The 21,079-nt window shown below is 50.2% G+C and overlaps 1 protein-coding gene across 1 annotated transcript in view; it reads left to right on the top strand.

The window, feature by feature from the left end:
* Nucleotides 1–21,079, top strand: part of SDK1 (sidekick cell adhesion molecule 1) — a 502,369-nt gene that overhangs the window by 220,945 nt on the left and 260,345 nt on the right. Inside the window, exons 16-17 of the mRNA XM_015427208.1 lie at nt 1,243–1,358; nt 12,532–12,724. Of these exons, the coding sequence (XP_015282694.1) occupies nt 1,243–1,358; nt 12,532–12,724 (309 nt within the window). The remainder of the gene's footprint in view (nt 1–1,242; nt 1,359–12,531; nt 12,725–21,079) is intronic.

Below are 21,079 nucleotides of genomic sequence, written 5' to 3'. Positions count from 1 at the left end.
AGGTATTGATAATGATATTTATTTGTCCAGTGATATTTATTTGCTAATGATATGTATTGGTCTAAGAGAGAGAGAAAAAGAGAGAGAAGTGGAAAGAAAGAATGAAAGAGGTGGAAAGAAAGAGAGAAAAAGAGAGAGCCAGAGAACCAAGAAAGCAAATAGAATGGGATGGAGGGAGAAGGATGGCAGAGAGGGAAGGAGAAAAAGTATGTCTCCCCTTCACTTCCCGAGCTACCCTGCCAGAAGCCGCACAATATGTGTGAAAGAGCCACGTGTGGCTCCCGAGCCACAGTTTGGCCACCCCTGCCTGTTGGCCATTCCCATAAATGGATAAAATGAGGCCATTTGGGGACCCAACGTGCCCGTGACCGCTTTGGCCAATCCCCCTTCATTTGTGCAAGGCTCTCGCTCAGTAGATTGCACTCTGAGCCTTTGATTTTTAAATGTGACACAGATGAAAGGTTAATTTTTGAGATGCCGATAGTGGTTAAAAAATCATTTGTCATTGTTGCCTAATGTTCTTTTTTCGGTTTACAAATGGCAGCCAGGCGTTATTGCGACTGTCTTGCATGCTTGACGATAACGTATTTAGCATGTAAATCACTGGAGGCGGTGCAATTTCCAGTCCTCGATTTAAAAAAAAAAAAAGAACGATTGTTTGCATCCGATCTTTAGCTTGCAGGATTCGGTCTGGTAAAAGTGTTCATTTTTCACATACGCGTACTTCCGTCATTATTCATACACCAACAGAAGAAAGTGCTGTAGTGCTAGTATGGCCGCACAATAGATTCCGCTGGTCTGCTGCGAGAGGTGGTCGGGTTGCTCGAACGTCCTGCAGGAGTTTGTCTCTGAAGCGGCAGGCTCCCGTTACGACTGTGGATAATTGAGAGAGATGTATTCACCCGTCATCATCTGTGCCTCTGTCTCGGGTCTGCGGGTAAAACTCGTTTGTGGAAGGATACGGCACAGGAATCGTTCCACACACACACACCCCGGTCCACTGCCCGTTGAAGGAATCTCCAGCAGAAAATGAGAAATAACCCAATTAACTTTCTTTTTTTTAAGTCACTCCTGAGTATCAGGAACATAAATCACAGGACTCTCTCACACACACTTTTTTTGTTGTTGTTATTTCCTTTGAAACGTGATTGGCGGCTAAAGGTTTTCTTCCCTCTCTCCCATTCCTTTTCTCCGCACGCCATCGATTTCACTCGGCTCTCCACCGGGCCGGGCACCGCACAGTGCCTACAGCGCCACCGCAGAACGTCCAAGCGGAAGCTGTGAACTCGACCACCATTCGGTTCCTGTGGAACCCTCCTCCGCAGCAGTTCATCAATGGGATCAACCAAGGATACAAGGTTTGGATGAATGCATGCTACAGCCATCGGTACTGGGGCCACAGCTTAGTGCTAGGGCGTCTGCTTTGCGTCAGTCCCCGGCTTCTCTGGTTCTTTTTTTCCCTTTTTTCTTTTACAATTCTTTTATTTATTTACTTACATACATAGACATAAGCAAAGACAAAAGACAGAACATAAAACATCTCTGGTTCAAAGGGATCAAGTAGCAGGTGATGGGAAAGCCCTCCAACTGAGACCCCGGAGAAGCCGCTGACAATCAGAGCAGACAAAAATTCACATTAGTAGACCAGTGGAATAGCCTGTTCAGTATAAGGCAGCTTCACATGTCTGTGTGATGTAGCGCTAGCCAGGGCTCTTTTTGTAGAAAAAGTCCAGCAGGAACTCATTAGCATAATAGGCCACACCCAGCAGCAGGAACTCATTAGCATACTAGGCCACGCCCTCGACAGCACAGCTCATTGGCATATTAGGCCGCACCCCCATGTTACCAGAAGTGTGCTCATCCAGCCACACCCACCTTTTGCTTCTTACTCTGTTTACCTTGTTTGTTGCCAAAACCCAGGGCCTTTTTTTGTAGCAGGAACTCCTTTGCATGTGAGGCCACACACCCCTAATGTAGCCAATCCGAATGAGTTCTTACTGCTGGGTGTGGCCTGTTATGCTAATGAGTTCCTGCTGGGCGTGGCCAACTCGGGAGCCAGCCGGAACGCCGTTCCTGCGCGTTCCTGCCCAGAAATAGCCCTGAGCGCTACAATTTGGTGATGGTAGGTAAAAGGTAAAGCGCCATCAAAACACAGATGACTTACGGGCCACCCGGTAGGGTTTTCAAGAGACGTTCAGGGGTGGTTCGCCATTGCCTGCCTCTGTGCAGCAACTCTGGACTTCCTGGGTGGTCTCTCATCCAAGTGCTCACCAGGGCTGACCCTGCCGAGCCTCCGAGATCGGATGAGTTCAGGCTAGTCTGGGCTCATCCAGGTCAAGGCAAGAGGTGAACAGAGGTGGTTTGCCATTGGCTGCCTCCACGTGGCAACTCTGGGCTTCCTTGGTGGTCTCCCATCCAAGTACTAACCAGGGCAGACCCTGCTTAGATCAAGAGATCTGGCCAGACTGGGCTAGCCTAGGCTATCAGAGTCAGGGCCAATGTTCCCTGTAAGCTGTAGAGCCTTGTGAGCCAAAATTCTACTTTGTGAGCTGCTGGCATTAAAGTTGTGAGCGAGCAACTTGGCCACTGCGTGAATTAGTTTGCTCTGGAGCCCTCCTCCCTGAGCCGAGACAAAAATGTGTGAGCTGGACGCTAAAAATCCGTGAGCTAGCTCACACTAACTCAGCTCAGAGGGAACACTAGTCAGGGCAATTAATTAAATGTCATCAAGTCACAACCTGCTTATGGCGACCGTCTAAGCTTCTCAAGACAAGAGACAGTCAGAGGTGGTTTGCCATGGCCTTCCTCTGCATAGCAACCCTGGGATTCCGTGGTGGTCGGTCTCCCAGCCAAATACCCACCAGGGCCGACCCTGCTGAGCTTCCGAGATCTGACGAGATCGGGCTCTCTCTTCATATTGAAGAACGGCTGGACCAAGCTTGCTGCTCATTTGGAGCCAGCTGGGTTATCTTTGGGCAACATCCGGTGCCGGTTATCAGCCAGTCGACATAAGAGTTGCCCTGTCGGCTTCTCTGGACCAAGCTTGCTGCTCATTTGGAGCCCAGCTGGGTTATCTTTGGGCGACATCTGGTGCCGGTTATCAGCCAGTCGACATAGGAGTTGCCCCGTCGGCTTCCGCTCAGAGCTGCTGTGATCCACTGAACGGACCGATAGATTTGGATCAGTTCTGACAGGCCCAGACTCCGTCCCTGATCTAGTCATTCATTTGTTGCGGGACAAAGAGCAAGTTGTCGTGATTCAGACGCTCGCGTTGCGGTGATGGGCTTTGCGAGGTGTGTGGTAGGGTCACTGCTGAAGCTGGTTTGCAGCATGACTCAAAGAGTAAAACATGGGATGTGTGTGGTTCCTTTGGAGGAGACGCCAGCATCCACCCTTACTGACTGGGCTGTCGCCAAGGAGAAGGTGGCTTTGAGGTTCAGGGCAGATCGTGGGAAGGAGCACAGAGGTAGAAATGCTAGAGTAACACATTCCCCCCCCCCCCCGGCTTCCAGTTTGGTTGGGAAATCCATCTAATCCGATCTCTGCCTTGCTTCCAAGACAAAAGGGGAGGGGGGCACAATATGGTGCGTGAAGTTGGCCATGATCGGCAGGACGCACTATAAACCAGGCAGTGAAAGAACCCTGCTGTGCAATAGTGACACCACACCCGTTGCCCACAATGCACCTGATGTAACCCATGATGCAGAGAGCTGAACGTGCGTCTGCCTGATTCGCACAATAGCCCCTTCCCAAAAGGGAGCACAGCTAATTGCATGCGTTACCCAGTCATGGATTGTTTCAGGTGGAGTGTGGGTGCGTTGGTTCTGCTCTACGGCCATGCAGAGCCTATCACCACCGTGCAAACCTTGAACACTGGGCCATTTATTGTTGGTTTCCTTTCTCTCTGCTATTGGGTGATCCTGCATTGGCGTTTCCCTCCGTTGTTGTACGAAACCCACGTTGGAACAGAAATTCCCCTCTGCATTGCATGCCGCTTTTGCTTTCTCTGATCATCAGATTTTATAGTACCCTCCACACGGCATGCCGCTTTCGCTTTCTTTGATCATCAGATTTTATGAGACCTTCTGCATAGTTTTATGGCCGTTCAGGGGTGACTTTGCCGTCAATACGGGCATTGCCCCAAGGTATTTGAATGTGGTTTTGAGCTGCACTTTTTCTCCGGTTTGAGAAAACGTGAATGCTAGATGCAGAATCGCCCATGAACTGTTGAGTATGTGTAGTGAAGAGTCCAGCAGCTCAAGCTTCATGCATTCTAGTCTGATCACATTTACCCCGAGGAGTTGACGAACCCTATGGGGGTCTTGCTCTCAGGTATGTACGTTTAGGATTGTAGCCCAAATCGCTTATTCCAAAATGGCTAATGTAAGAACAGCAAAGGTGCCCTACCAGATCGGACCAGTGGGTCCATCTAGTTCAGCATCCCGTTTCGCATCGTGGCTGGCTCATTTGTCACGGAGGACTGGCAGCTGTTGTATGGAGGCCGAGCCTTTCCCCCGAGTTTGCCTTTTAGCACTCTTGTTCATAGACTGTCTCCAGAGATGGGGATTCCCTGTATTCACCATGGCCGGTTTGCCTTTTAGCACTCTTGTTCATAGACTAACTGTCTCCAGAGTTGGGGATTCCCTGTATTCACCATGGCCGATAGCCATCGATAGGCCTATCCTCCAAGAATTTGATCCTCTAGACCAGGAGAGGATTATCAGCTGTGGTAAGAAGGGTGTGAGAAAGAGAGGGGAGAAGGATAGGTCGTTTGGCTCCGATCACTACCTGAATCTAAGGAGAATTTGGAGGGGATCTTCAAAGCCAGCTTTCGAGTAGGCTTTCCTCCTCCGCTATTTAAACCGAATATTCTTTAGGAAAAAAATGCTGATTCGTACTTGTCAACGGGCTGATTCGCGCTTGTCAACGGGTAGCGTCCTCTTTGCTTTTCGCTGTCAACTTGTTGCTTTCCTTCGCTTTAATGCCTTTAGACAGCTTTGCAGTTTGTACTTCTCTTACAGATACGTCCCCCCTCCCCGGTACTCTAATACGGGCAGTGCGGGAAGGACGTTTCTACCACATTTCCTTGTACTGCATAATTTGTGTAATGATTTACAAATTACCAGTAGTCGCAATTTTGTGTCTTGGCTTGCCAGGCGAGTTCCTCCCATTGCATGTTTCTTTTCTTTTTTCCTCCCCCCAAGCGGCAAAAGCACTCAGCTTCCTTCTAAGGGACTGTGTAGCACAAAACTCTTGGAAAGCAAGGCGATGTGAAAGCACAGCCGTTGACATTTGGACATTTCTATTGTGCTTTGCGGATATAATTTAGAAAAGCAAAGCAAGCCTCCCCCCCCCCTTTTTTTCCTGTTCTGCCGTTAGGAGACTGTTTCTTTTTCTTGGAAACGGGCTTCAATTTCGCTGGGGCTTTCAAGCTCGGTTTGACAATTCCAGGAGAAAGGGGAGGGGAGGGGCCCGAAACGCATCCTGCTTTCCCCGGTGTTGCTAAGCTGGCTCTCTTGCGTGTGAGGGTGAAGGGTGGATTTTGTATGCTTGCTGTTAAAGCTTATGGACCCGTTGGCTGGGTTCCAAGAGACTGCAGGAATACCAGAAGACTGAGACTGTGCTGTTGCATAAACTGATGCAGATCTACTCCGCTTGAAATCAATGGGCTTAGAGCGGAGTGATTCCGTGTTGGTTTGCACTGTTGGCACGGAGCATTCTCCCTCTCTCCCCTCTCCACTGTCCAAAAAATGGCCGTGGCTCAGCGGCGGTGCATCCACAAGGTCCCAGTTATATCCCGTTCACTCTCTGGCATGTCTGGTCAAAGGGTCTCTTGCTGCAAGGGAGAGAAAAGCCTTCTCTCTGCCCCAGCTAGAGAGCCACTTCTCGTTGGAGTAGACCGTATTGAGCAAGATGGGCCAATGCTCTGACTTGGTGTGTGGGAGCTTCCTGTGTTCCTGCTCCTCTTCATGTATCTGCTCCCTCTCTTTCTCTCGCTCCCAAAGAAACGGTTACCTTTTCAGCTGCCGTAGAATCATAGAGTTGGAAGGGACCTCCAGGGTCATCTAGTCCAACCCCCTGCACAATGCAGGAAATTCACAAATTCCTCCCACACAGACACACCCGTCACCCCTGTTCCATGCCCAGAAGATGACAAAAAAAAAATCCTCCAGGATCTCCAGACAAACTGGCCTGGAGAAAAATTGCTTCCTGACCCCACCATGGCGACTGGCATTTCCCTGGGCATATAAGAAAGGGCCATGAGAACTAAGCACTGATGCACCCTTCCTGCCCTCCCTTCTCGTGATCGGCCTAAGTTCACAGAATCAGCATTGCTGTCAGATGGCCATCAAGCCTCTGTTTGAAAACCTCCCAAAAAACAGGAAGCTTTCCGCTTCTTTCGGTGTGGCTTGCCCAAAGGCAGTAGAGCCAATGAGCGCATGAGCCAGGCGGCCAGGACTTAGCGCCTTGTTTACCTGCTCCTAGGGTCAATTAGCATCAATTAACAACAATTACATCGTTGAGCAGGACTCATTCAGCTGCAGAGGACTCTTGTGATGAGAAAGGTAATGAGGGGAGTGCGTTGGAAAGGCCTTTTTCAGCTGCGCACGGAGGGCCATTCTCTTTAGCTTGTTCGGCTTTGGTTCCAGCAAGGGGTAAGGCTGCCAAGTCTTCAGAGCATTTGGAGCAGAGCTTTCTTTTGGGCTTATTAAGCAGTAGGCTCTGAGAGCCCTGCTCGAGTACTCTTGTCCGCAGATCCTGGATAAAGACCCTTTGCAGGGAGCGGAGGGGGCCTCAGCCGAATACTGCCGAATTGGCGGTTTTCAGGCAGTTATTCAGCTCGGCCGAGCCGAATGCACACCCCTACTCCAAACGCAAGCCATTCTCACTTTTTAGGAAGTAAACAAGGTGGGAGGTAGTGTGACAATTCTCAGGCGTGTACCGTGCATGCTGTGGAGGTCTCGAGTTAAAAGAATCACTCACGTATTTGAAAGAGGTCTAGATATTCCTTTCTCCCAGCTCATCTAGGACCAAAGGCTGGGTAACCATATCCCGAAAAAATTAAAAATACGAGATCCATATATTCGTTACAGTGCTCAGAAAATGTCAGTCAAACAGCCAGCCCGCAGTGCCACCTGGATGTCTCATATGCTTAGGGTCACCAGCTTTGGAATGTGAAATTCTTGGAGATGTGGGGGGTGGAACCTGGGGAGAACAGGGTTTGGGGACGGGAGAGGCCTCAGTATACTGCCGTAGAGTCTCCGCTTTCTTCAGGAGGGGCTGTAGAGTCTTCGCTTTCTTCAGGAGGGGCTGTGGCTCAGTGGCAGAGCCTCTGCTTGGCATACAGAAGGTCCCAGGTTCAGTCCTGGCGTCTCCCCCTAAAACGGTCAGGCAGGGCCCTAGCCAGCAGTGGGGCACACGGGGCAGTGCCCCCTCTCGAATTTGAAGCACCCCACCACTCCCAGTCCCCCCTCCCCCAGGAAGAGGAGGCAATTCAGGATTGCAGCAGCCGTGGCCTCAGCAGAGCCGACAGAGCTCCTCCTCCATTTTTTATTATTTTATTGGCTCGTTGCTTGGTGAGTGGGTTTTGGGGGTGAGTGGGGTGAGGCCTGGGTTTTGGGGTGGGTGGGGGGCTGAGTAGCTCATGGGAGAACTGTTTTACTGTTTTTGAGTTCTCCTCCCTCTTCCCCCTTCCGGATTTACTAGCCTTGCAATTGCTCTCTTTGGTGGAATCAGTGGATGTGTAGCTTCCTTTTACAGTCCTTTTAAGGAAGCTTCCTTACAGTCCTTCTAACGTTGCAGACTGCAGCTTGCAATACTGCTGGGCGGAGTTCCGTTGGGGGTGATATAGTCATCAATAGAGCTTTCCCTTTAGGCAGGATTTCTTTTCTCAACTTTAATCATGTGGACTGCCATTAATTAAATTAACTTTGATTAAGTTAGGTAAAGGTAAAGGTTTCCCTGCACGGAATGCTGTTACCTTCCCACCGAAGTGGTACCTATTTATCTACTTGCAATTTCTTGCTTTCGAACTGCTAGGTTGGCAGGAGCTGGAACTAGAGACGGGAGCTCACTCTGTCACGCGGCACAGTCGAGTCTCGAACTGCTGAACTACTGACCTTCCGGTCAGCAGTTCAGCATCTTAACCACTTGAGCCACCGTAGCCTCTTGATTAAGTTACCTGCCCCCTAAAGAATTTAAATCCCCCCCAATGGAAAAAAATCCTGGCTACGAGCCAGGGGTCGGGTTGTAGGTGATATGAAAAACCTCGGCCTGAGACCCTGGAGAGTCGCTGCCAGTCTCAGTTGACAATATTGATTTTGATGGATCAAGGGTCTCATTCGGTAGAAGGCAGATTCTTGTGTTCCAAAGCAGCCATTTTCTCCAGGGGAACGGTCCTCTTTTACCTGGAGACCAGATCTCCAGCCACCACCTGGAGAATCAAACCGAAGCAAAAAATACTGTGGTTAAGACACTGAACTGCAGGCTGTGGAAAGTCAGTAGTTCAGCAGTTCGAGACCTGGGAGCTGCAAGGCAGAGTGAGCTCCCGTCGTTCCAGCTCCTGCCAACCTAGCCGTTTGAAAGCAAGAAATTGCAAGTAGATAAATAGGGACCACTTCGGTGGGAAGACAACAGCGTTCCGTGCGCCTTGGTGTTTAGTCGTGCCGGCCACATGACCACGGAAACGTCTTCGGACAGCACTGGCTCTTCGGCTTTGAAATGGAGATGAGCACCGCAACCCTAGAGTCGGATTCGACTGGCTTTCGAGCAAGGGAACCTTTACCTTTACTTTATAGAATGTGAATCACGCGATAATACTCATAGAACTGTAACATTTGTGTAAAAGATTTAGTGATTATAGGTTCTTCTTTTGAAAAAGCACCAGCAATACGTGGGGACCCTTTTGCTAACAAGCGCGTGAAGCATTGTTGGAACCTGTCTTCTTTACTCAACACTGATGGGACCTGGTTTCTAAGAAGAACTCGAAAGAGGATTATTATTGAACTTTTTCCTGTTTTAGAAACGTTTGTGGAATTTCCATCATACAAGCATCAATGATCGGTTTCTTCTTTGCCAACAGTGGCATTTTTGTAGGGAGATATTGTTTCAAAAAGTTAGGCGGTAGATTGGGATTTCTTTGTTATGCATGCTGATTGTTTCACTCAGGGTTCCAGCAGGAACTCATTAGCATAATAGGCCACACACAACAGCAGAAACTCATTAGCCTATTAGGCCACACCCCTGACAGCACAGCTCATTGGCATATTAGGCTACACCCCCATGTTACCAGAAGTGTGCTCATCCAGCCACACCCACCTTTCCCTTCTTATTCTGTTTACCTTGTTTGTGGTCAAAACCCAGGGCTGTTTTTGTAGCAGGAACCCCTTTACATGTTAGGCCACACACCCCTAATGTAGCCAATCCTGATGAGTTTCTGCTGTTGGGTGTGGCCTATTATGCTAATGAGCTCCTGCTGGGTGTGGCCAACTTGGAAGCCAGCCGGAACTCCGTTCCTGTGCGTTCCTGCCCAAAAATAGCCCTGGTTTCACTGTATGTATACTTCTTTGACATAAATGTTACAGTTCTATGAGTCACGCAATCATATTCTATACACAGTTTTTTGGCTTTCCCTCTCTTTAGGGGTAGGGGTAGGGTTCCCACATTCCCCCGGCCACCGGCGGGAGATGGGGGGTAGGGTTGCCCCTGGAGATTTGGGGGTGGAGCCTGGGGAGGGCGGGGACCGCGGTGGGGTACAAGGCCACAGAGCCCACCCTCCAAAGCATCCGTTTTCTCCAGGGGAACTGATCTCTGTAGTCTGGAAATGAGCTGGAATTCCAGGGGATTCCACGGGGTGGGGTGTTCTGGACCGAAAAGACATGGAGGGAGAGAGGCCGTGTTCAGGCAGCAGGAGGGGAGGGATGGCAAGGAAGACCCTATTGGGAGGAAAGGATTTTCCACATGGGTACATTTGGGGAGACACATCCTGCAGGCAGTGGGTGATGGGGAAGAGCCCTCTCTGCCAGACCCGGAGAGCTAGAGGGCCCAGGGATGTGATCTGAGTTAGAAGAAGGCAGTTTCTCACTCTCCAAAGCATTCCATAGGCTGTCGGTGGAGTTCCCAACTCCCAGGTAGGGTCTTGAGATCTCCTGGAATTTCAACTCATCTCCAGACTACACAGATCAGTTCCCCTAGAGAAAAGGGCAGTGCCCGAGGGCAAACTCTATGGCACACCATCGATTCTAGGTGAAATTCTCCTCCAAATTCTTCAGGAATTCCCCAGGCCCGAGTTGGCAACCCCAGCTGTGGAGCAGGCAAGCACGCAGTTCTTCCAAACTCCCTGCAAGGCTGCTCCTGGTTCCAGGTTCCGGGTTTGATTCCCCCACTCCTCCACATGCAGCCACTGGTGTGGCCTTGGACCAGTCACAAGCAATGTTCCCTCTAAGCTGTGGAGTCTTGTGAGCAAAAAGTCTACTATGTCAGCTACTGATATTAAAGCTGTGAGCGAGCGATCGGGCTACTGCCTAAATCAGTTTGCTTTGGAGCCATCCTGAGAGAACTTGTGACCAGTGTTCCCTCTAAGCTGAGTTAGTGTGAGCTAGCTCACAGTTTTTTAGCCTCAGGCTCACACATTTTTGTCTTAGCTCAGGAAGACAAAAACGTGTGAGCCTGAGGCTAAAAAACTTTGAGCTAGCTCACACTAACTCAGCTTAGAGGGAACACTGGTCACAAGTTCTCTCAGCCCCACCTGCCTCCCAGGGTGTCTGTTGTGGGGAGGGGAAGGGAAAGGAGATTGTATGCCACTCTGAGACTCCTTCGGGTAGTGAAGGGCGGGGTATAAATCCAATCTCCTCCTCCTCCTCCTCCTCCTCCTCTTTTTTAAAATTTTATTACAGTATATCAACATACAATAAAGATATTGATACAGTAACAGCAAAAAGGAGAAGTTAACTTTCCAAACAGTATCTTGTTAACAAACAACGTAACAACAATAGCTGTGTGAAACTAATAGGGTAGTGAAGGGCAGGGTATAAAACCAACTCTCCTCCTCCTCCTTCTCCTTCTCCTCCTCCTCCTCTGGCTGGGAGAACTGGGGTGTGGGAAGAGCCTTTGGTCTCCCTGCCATGCTTCTTGACCTTTCAGGAGCACCTGGTTGGCTGTTGCAGGAGAACAGGATGCCAGCTTAGCTCATGGCTCTGATTCAGCAGAGTTCTTCTTCACATGGGAGTAAAGTTCTAGAGAGTTCCACTGACTCCAGCTGCCCCTGCAGGCATGCCACGGTGACCCTGTAGCCCTTGAATCGAGGAGGAGGATGGTTGGCTAAGGCTAGTTCTTCCCATGAGCAACCTAGTACAATGCCAAGACCACAGCCATGCAGCCTGGAAAATCTACAACAACCAACCTAGTGCTCAGTTTCTCAAACTTGGAGAATGAGAGAAAAAGTTGGGGGGAAGTAAAAGCTGGGAAAGATCTGTTTGGAGAGCTGTGATGAGCATTCCCGCCTGCCCAGCTCCATAGATGAACATGAACAAGGCTTTTTTTGTAGAAAAAGCCCAGCAGGAACTCATTAGCATAATAGGCCACACCCAACAGCAGGAACTCATTAGCATATTAGGCCACACCCCCATGTTACCAGAAGTGTGCTCATCCAGCCACACCCACCTTTTGCTTCCTATTCTCCTTACCTTGTTTGTTGTCAAAACCCAGGGCTTTTTGCATGTTAGGCCACACACCCCTAATTGTAGCCAATCCTAATGAGTTTCTGCTGTTGGGTGTGGCCTATTATGCTAATGAGTTCCTTCTGGGCGTGGCCAACTTGGGAGCCAGCCGGAACTCCGTTCCTGTGCGTTCCTGCCCAAAAATAGCCCTGGATCTAGTATTGAAGGTTGAGGAACCCCAAATCTGGGTCCATTGACCTCCTCCTCCTCCTCCTCCTCCTCCTCACAGGCTGGTTCCCAGGGCCTCCCTGGGTGATCTACGATCTACCCTTTTAGCCCCTGCCTTTGGTGGCCCAGTCTCTCACCTTCCCAACCTGGCCCTTTGCTTTAGGCTTATCTTGGAATAGAGCACTCTAGGCCATGATGCCCTTCTCCGGTATACCACTGTCCTTCCAAATCCCCTTTTCTCCCACACCCGAATGACTCTTTTCGAGGGTCTTATTTCCCCAACGTTGCTCCCGTAACTCTTCATTTCCTCTCCAAGCAGGAGGGATGCTATGTCGGCTTGCTATAAATCCTTAACTCTAGCTCGAGGCACTTGGATGTTTCCCCTTGATTTTTTTCTTTTTGTGTGTGCTTTTAAAATTCCCTGCGTGTCGCCAGAGGGTACGATGCGAGCCCTTTCGGTGAGCACAGTAACAAGGTTAAATCTTGTACGTACAGCATGAGCGGCGGCGATTGCATTACCTTTAATGTTTGTTCTTCTGCAATTGAGCTAATCGGGTCCGGGCAGTGGAGCGTATAAGATAGTGAACGGGAGGCCTCTCTAAACACGGCCTCCTCTCGGTCTCTCAATCCTCTCCCTCCATTCTAGCTCCTGGCCTGGCCGATCGATTCGCCCGACGCAGTGACCGTGGTCACCATCACTCCTGATTTCCATGGCGTTCACAGCGGCTACATCACCAGCTTGAAGAAATTCACTGCCTACTACACGTCAATCCTCTGCTTCACCACCCCGGGGGACGGGCCGCGGAGTCCGCCGCTGCTGCTGAAGACTCACGAAGACAGTAAGTGGAGAGCCCTTTTCCTCCGCAGTCGGCTTCTCGGCAAGAGGCTTGACGGACATATTCAAACTTTATTTGCCCTCCCCAAAAATGAGGTCCCTAATTAGGCCAGTTCAAATCGATCAAGCAATGCAAAGGATTATTAACTGTGGATTGAAAATGAGTCTTTTCAAGAGGAGCTTCCCTTGCGGAAAGCTGTCCTTGCAAATGATTTCTACACCCAGGGGGAGCTTTTGCCTGTATAATCAAGTCAGAATTCATGAAAAGTATCCGCTGCTATTGAATTACTACGTTATATACAGGGCTATTTTTGGGCAGGAACGCACAGGAACGGAGTTCCGGCTGGCTTCAGAGTTGGCCATGCCCACTACAGCTAAAACCACTGGCTACAGAGGGAAGGCCTGGAGAGCGACCCCCCCCCCGGCGACTCTGAAGTGAGGGGGCCAGAGGGGGCCAGGAAAGTGAGGGGGCCTGGAAAGATCAGGGAGGCATTTAAGGGCTGGCTTGCCAGGCATCCCGCAGCCGTGAGGCACCTGGGCAAGTCAAGGGAAGACATGGGGTGTGGCCTAATAAGATAATGAACTGTGCTGTTGGGGGTGTGACCTAATATGATAGTGAGTTCCTGCTGGGCTGTTTCTGCAAAAAGAGCCCTGTTAAATATATAAATCTGGCCATTAATTGATAAATCAGGGCCACTGCACAAGCTAAGACTACAGGGAGGATGAGTTTGGCGTCTGTCTACTGTATGCATCTCCATAGTGAGACATCACAAAATGTCTAAAATGTGGAATAAGTATAGGGTTTTCAGGTAGCCAACAGGACATCCCAGGAGAAAAATTATAAAGAAAAATAAGGCTTACAGGAAGGTCTGACCACAGAGTTTGTGTGCATTCCCAGAGCTACCCAGAAGTGATAAGGCTAGCTCTAGGAATCACCAGGAACTCTATGGTCAGAGATGCCTGTAAGTAGATGCAGCCTCATTTTTCTTTTTAATTTAATTTTTTTCTCCACAAGTTGCTAGTGCCCTTCCCTTTGGCCCCAGTTTCTGCCTGCTGATCAGATGGGCCTCGATTCCCTGGAGGTCTCTGGCCACAAGCAGGCAAATGGCAACCGAAAGCAAACATAAAGGAGACATGAGGGAGGGCCTGCATGATGTAGTGGTTAGAGTGGCAGATGAGGATCTATGAGACCTACAAGAACATAAGAGAAGCCATGATGGATCAGGCCAGTGGCCCATCCAGTCCAACACTCTGTGTCACACAGTGGCCAAAACCCAGGTTCCATCAGGAGGTCCGCCAGCAGGGCCAGAACTTCAGAAGCCCTCCCACTCTTGCCCACCAAGCACCAAGAATACAGAGCATCACTGCCCCAGACATAGGAACATAAGGGAAGCCACGCTGGATCAGGCCAATGGCCCATCCAGTCCAACACTCTGGCCAAAACCAAGGTTCCATCAGGAGGTCCACCAGCAGGGCCAGAACTCCAGAAAGCCTCCCACTGTCACCCCCCAAGCCCCAAGAATACAGAGCATCACTGCACCAGACGTGAGAACATAAGAGAAGCCATGCTGGATCAGGCCAGTGGCCCATCAAGTCCAACACTCTGTGTCACACAGTGCCCAAAACTCAGGTGCCATCAGGAGGTCCACCAGCAGGGCCAGAACTCCAGAAGCCCTCCCACTGTAGCCCCAAGAAGACAGAGCATTACTGCCCCAGACTTAAGAACCTACAAGAACATAAGAGAAGCCATGTTGGATTAGGCCAGTGGCCCATCCAGTCCAACACTCTGTGTCACACAGTGCCCAAAACCCAGGTGTCCTCAGGAGGTCCAGCAGTGGGGCCAGAACTCCAGAAGCTCTCCTGCTGTGGTCCCCCACACCCCAAGCACCATTAACACAGAGCATCCCTCGCCCCCAGACAGAGTGCTCCATGTATGCCTTGTGGCTGATAACTTCCGATGGACCTCTGCTCCGTATGTTTCCCCAGTCCCCTCTTGAAGCCATCTGTAAGGGTTCAGATCCCCACTCTGCCATGGAAGCTCACTGGGTGACTTCTCTCTTTCTCGCTCTCTCAGCCTTACCTATCTCTCACGGTTTCTGTGAGGATAAAAAGGAGGTTAAAAAAACCAACCCCCCACATACGCCGTTCTCAGCTTCTCGGAGGAAGGGTGGGATGAAATGGGGACACACGGAGACAGGTGCTTGCCCGTGGCTTCTGAGCAAGCTCTGCTCTTGTTCCAAGACTCGGATCTCCCTTTTGCACTGTGATGACCACACCGAGGGCTGCCAGCAGTTGAATGAGAACGAATCTCTCCCTTGACAGGTAAAGCGACTGGGGGGTGGTGCCCGTCGCCTCTGCCCACTTCAGTAGGTCTGTCGCAAGAGGACTTGCCCCCTAAGTCATAGAATCATAGAGTCGGAAGGGGGCATAGAGACCATCCAGTCCAACCCCCTGCCCAATGCAGGACCAGCCTAGAGCATCTCTGACAAATATTCATCCGGCCTCTTCTTGAAAGCTGCCAGGGAAGGGGAGCTCACCCACCTCCCAAGGCAGCTGATTCCACCTTTGGAACACTCTGTGACCGTGGAAAGGTTTTCCCTCATATCCAGCCGATCCCTTTCTGCATGTAATTTAAACCCGTCGCTTCGGGTCCCCTCCTCTGCTGCCAACTGGAACAGCTCCTTGCCTTCCTCCAAATGACAGCCTTTCAGATATTTAAAGAGATCTCAGCGCAGATCCTTGGGCTGTGGGGGCAAGCTGTCGTGGAAGGACTTTAAAAATATATATATATCACAGCCAGTCATAGAATCACAGAGAGTTGGAAGGGGCCATAGAGACCATCTAGCCCAACCCCCTGCCCAAGTCAGGACCAGCCTAAAGCATCCCTGACAAATATTTGTCCAGCCTCTTCTTGAAAGCTGCCAAGGAAGGGGAGCTTGCCACCTCCCCGGGCAGCTGATTCCACCTTTGAACTACTCCGACCGTGAAAAGTCGAGCCCAATAAAAACAAGATTGGTCGCTCAAACCCAGGATGTCTTCCAGCCTCTGGAGCCGCACTGTTATCTTTTCCCTTACTTTTTCCCCGCCGGGGAAAACAGGGACCCACGGGGGCTTATGCGATTCACAGTTTTCAAAAAGACAATTTAAATGGGGAAAGAGAAAGAAGCAGCGCACGCACACCCCCAGCGGTGGCCACGCTCACTCAGGGACTCTGGCTGTGAGCACAGGAGAAGAAGAAGAGACTGGATTGATAGCCCCACCGTTCACTTGTAGTCTCAGAGAGGATTAGAATCTCTTCCCTTCCCCGCAACAGACACCTTGGGAGGTAGGTGGGGCTGAGAGAGCTCTGAGAGAACTGCTCTTGAGAGAGCAGCTCCGAAAGAACTTATGACCGACCCAAAGTCACACCAGCAGCTGCATGTGGAGGAGTGGCGAATCAAGCCAGCTTCTCCCAGATTTTCCGTGCTCCTAACCAAATTGGCCCTTTGGCCTACACCAAGGCTTAAATACCTGCAAAGAGTGGAGGGCCAGAAGCCCAGCAGCGACCTCATCCAGCTGCCGTAGAAGGTATCCCAAATATACAAATTCCACTAGTAGAAAAAAACCATCAAAGATTGCCAAAACAATATATTAAACAATTATAAAGTTGGTGGTGTCACACAACAGCAACATTAATGCATATCGTGACTATAATAAGGCATAAGATACAATATTTCCTCCTTTGAAGACAAGACATAAAGTCCGTGTAGTGTAACTTGATAGGAAGAGTTCACACAGTCATAACATTTTTCCAAACGGCCTTTGTAAAGACGCCCATTCTAGATACTTGGAAGATGCGTTTCCTTCGACTTCTTCGGTTTCCCGGCTGTATAAGTGGAACCTGATTTCATCCATTTCAAAAGATCACAAGGTTCATAGTATAAGAAGCCAATCATATGATCATTTGACGGTGTTTTCTACTAGTGGAATTTGTATATTTGGGACTCCTGTGACACTAGTCTTTTCCCCTTGTTGTTTGGATTTACTGCCATAAAGGGTATAGCATGACTGATGGCTAATAGTGTATCCTAGGCCCCGGCCAGACATGCCGGAAAACGTGGGGGGGAAGCGCGGCTGTTTGCACCATCGCATTCTGATGCACTATTATGCGATCAGACACGACGGCGGCTTCCCCGCAGCAAAGAGGACGACGGGGGAGGCTTCCATAGGCGGCCCGTGGCAAAGTGTTTACTAGTACAATGCGGTGTTTTTTACTGCGCGGCTTTGGCGGCTTGCCACGGGGTCGCCACGGGAGTGCTGCGCCTCCCAGATGTTCCCGTGTGATCGCGCCCGGATACTCTGCAGGACTCCCGTGCCTTCAGCGGGGCAAATGCTCTGTGTGACCGGGGCCCTAAGAATGTTTTCCCTGGCCTGATATAACCAACTGCAAAACTAGCATTGTCTTTGATGGTTTGTATATTCGGGACTCCTGTGACACTAGTCTTTTCCCCTCGTTGTTTGGATTTACTGCCATAAAGGGTATAGCATGACTGATGGGTAATAGTGTATCCTAAGAATGTTTTCCCTGGCCTGATATAGCCAACTGCAAAACTAGCATTGTCTTTGATGTGCAGCGCAAGGACTCTCCAATCCCCCACTTTCCTGTTGAAGTCTCACCCCTGCTGTGGTGGAGAAACCCAGACAGTGCAGGAGAGACGGACAGCTTCTTGACACTGTTATTTCCTGTCCCCGTGCCCCTCAGGAACAACCACCTGCTTGTCATGCTTGCTTCAAAGGGGGAATCTCATTGACTGCTTCGGCATTTAGGAATCCTAGCTCCAAATGCTGACAAACCGGGAAGAAAGCATGGGCTGCCTGCTAACCCCAGCACTGGGGGACTTACGGCACAGGGGCCACAGCAGGCCCACAGGAGCTGTACACCCGGTCCTCCAGTTTATGCTAGGCACGTCGGCCTGGCGGTCTGCAGCGTCTGTTAACAGGCCAGTGCTGTCAAGAAATGGTCAAAGGCTCTGGGGCTGTGAAGACAGGGCCGGCTCACTCACTAGACAAACTAGGCGATCGCCTAGAGCAGGCTGGCCCTTAGGGGCGCCAAACTGCACCCGGACCTGTACTCTGGGAGTTTCTTTATTTTTTTTTATTTTATTTTTTTATAATTTTGTTTATTGATTTTTTGTAAAACGTAAGTTTTCAAATATACATACGTATTCGAGTCATTTATACATTTTCCAGCCATGTATACAGTCCCGCCCATCTCTGTTCAAACATTTCTTCATATTTCCCTTGTAAAATTACCACACTTCTGGTAACATGGGGGTGCGGCCTAATGTGCTAATGAGCTGTGCTGTCAGGGGTGTGGCCCAATATGCTAATGAGTTCCTGCTGTTGGGTGTGGCCTATTATGCTAATGAGTTCCTGCTGGGCTTTTTCTACAAAAAGAGCCCTGCACGTCGGCCTGGCGGTCTGCAGCATCTGTTAATGGGCCAGTGCTGTCAAGAAATGGTCAAAGGTTCTGGGGCTGTAAAGAGCAGCACAGGGAGCAAGAGAGCTCGATCTGGGTCGCTAGCAGCGTTGGAGGGCCTTGAGTTGGATGTTGTGACTCAGTGGGGGTTCATGACTCATTGGTAGAGCATCTGCTTGGCATGCAGAAGGTCCCGGGTTCAATCCACGGCATCTCCAGCTCAAAGGTTCAGAGAAGAGGCAGTAGGCGATGCGAAAGACCTCACCCTGTGTTTTGTATCGAGCATGAGTCATCCCTGAGTTAGTATCCGAGACTGGCGGAGCTTGTTGCTCAGGAACAATAGCTTGCCAGGATTCTGGAGGGGACCAGTGGGGAAACAGTGTTATGTAAATAGCCTGTCTTTGGGAGTGGGGGGTGTTTGGGTGTGGCACTTGCATGCTATTTAGGCAGCCCTGGAGTTTGTCTTGTAGTATTCCTGAAATTCACTGCAATGCGTCTCGAACCCAGTATTTAACAGCCTGAGACTCTGGGGAGCTGCTGCCGGTCTGAGTAGACAATACTGAACTCGATGGACCAAGGGGCTGATTCACTGTAAGGCAGCTTCATGTGATTCGATCAGGGAAACCACATGATTGGATCAGCTCCCTCCCAACCTCTTCCTGGTTCCGGTTCCTCTGGAGAGGCTTCAGAACTGGGCAGAGACCTAGATGTGGCCCCTCCAGCCCAGAAACATGCCCGTCCTTCTCCCTAGCCGCTGGAGTTCTGCCAAGCGGCTTAACTCGAACGGTGCGTACTCTGAACTAGAACAGCAGAGCAGAACGGTCGCTTCGATGATGTACTGCAGGAGCACTTATGGCTTCCAAAATTCCATTGACACACATTAAAGCAGCACAATCAGTCTCGCGTTTGTGAGATGGGTGCATCTAACGCGACCCCCCGACCTGTTGTTCTCTTCGTCTTTTCCCCCACCAGCTGTGTACGAGATTAGTTCCCGCATCCTTTCCCTTTTGCAGTCAGCCATGTAATACTCAGTGTCTTTGCACGAAGGGGCACCCCTCCCCCGGTTAAAGGGGGAGGGAGTCTCCGCTTAACATGTCGGAGAGGCGCTGTCAGTCACGGGAGGGAATGGGAGGGGGATGAAGGGTTTGGCTCAGTGTTTTCTCACACTCTTACCCAGGAAAGGCAGGTGAGGCCAGCATATGTTTCTTCCATCCTGTTCTAAGTGTCAAGCAGTCTTTCTGTCAAGGAACCTGCCTGAGAGCCTCTGGGCCACGGCCTTACAAACCACCTAGCGGTGCACACAAGAAAACCAAAAACCTTTTAAAAGGTTTATTGGGCAATAAAATTAGGAATACTGCTAGGCAACACGGTCTCTAGAATTAATTGGCGAAAAAACAGCAGAGGCGAACTGTTCTTTCTAACACTTTAGTGCCTGGCACGAACCGGTGCACCGTTCAAAATTGCAGAGTCCGGGCTAGAAGCTTACGCGTCCGTCCCTTGGGATCGAAAGGTAGCATGGCGTCCTTCTTATCTGAGGCCCAATTATAGTTTCTTGCCCTCTGGCATCAGGCAGTCTTCGGAATCCAGTCAAGGGCGCTCATTTGCTGGAGCCCAACAGAAGATTGTGCAAACTTGCTCTTGGTTCCCCCCCCCATCTAGTTACCGAACTGAGCGCAGGTTTTTACCCTTAGCCAATTACCGCCTTCTGAAATCCGGCCTTGAAAGACATACAGATAGTGTCTAAGAGAAAGCCCAATTACAAACACCTGCAAGCTGAAGCAGACCTATTATTCGTGTTTACCCTTGGTGAAATTAAGGTGCTTTGCCTCACACGCTCCCTGCTAAGTAGACTTAAATAGGGTTGCCAATTTCCAGGTGGAACCTGGAGTTCTCCCAGACTTACCTCTCCAGACTACAGGGATCAGCTCCCCAGCTTCAGAGAGTGGACTCAATGGAGTTACATCCCTACTGAGCTCCCTCCCAAACTCCACCTTGCCCAGGCACACACACACACCCCAAATCTCCAGGGATTTCCCAAGCCAGCGTTGGCAACCCTGGTAGACTGAAAGGCCCCTGAGCTCCTCCATGTTTACTTGGGATTCAGTGAGCTTTGTTTAGGGTTACCAGCCTCCAGGCGGTGGGTGGGAGGTCTCCTGGAATTACAACAGATCTCCCAAGTGTCGGAGATCAGTTCCCCTGGAGAAAATAGCCATTCTGGGAGGTGGACTCTATGGCATTAGAACCCATTGAAGTCCTTCCCCTCCTCAAACCCCGCCCTCCTCAGGCTCCACCCCCCTAGAATCTCCAGATGTTTCCCATCTTGGAGCGAGTTCCAGCTCTCCCCATGAAGCAGGGAAAGGGGAAAAGGATGCTCCTACCTGTCCTTTCCACACTTGGATTTCATTCCTGGTTTTATCAGAGTCCAGCTCGCGACACAATACCTTGCATTTATCCCTGGTTATAACAGCATCCGTTTATTCCGGGACAAGTGTGGGGTGAAACCGGGGTGACTTCAGTGTAATGTGGAAACAAAAAAAACAAAAACAAACCCTGAGATAATCACAGGGTTGAACTTGAGTGTAGTGTAGAATGCAAAAATACCCTGAGATAATCACAGGGGTGATACTTGAGTGTAGTGTAGAATGCAGGGGTCATGTCATAGAAAAAGAGATGCAGGCACTCATTAGCATAACTTATCTGCATATGCCACACGCCCTGGCATCACCGGAAGGGTGTCAGAAGGCAACACCCACCGCTCAGGCTCCACTGGACTGTTTTGGATTGCTAGCTATTGGGGGGGGGGACGTGCAGATCTGCCCTCGTAGAGGAGGGAGAGCTTGTACCTGAATAAAACTTGGTCTTAAAGGTGCCACTGGACTGTTTTGGTTTGCTAGCTATTGG

Source organism: Gekko japonicus, unplaced genomic scaffold, assembly GCF_001447785.1.
Source record: "Gekko japonicus isolate JY-2015 unplaced genomic scaffold, Gekko_japonicus_V1.1 scaffold1021, whole genome shotgun sequence".
Taxonomy (NCBI): domain Eukaryota; kingdom Metazoa; phylum Chordata; class Lepidosauria; order Squamata; family Gekkonidae; genus Gekko; species Gekko japonicus.
The sequence above is the reverse complement of the archived record's forward strand: the minus strand, read 5'-3'. Positions and strand labels throughout refer to the sequence as shown.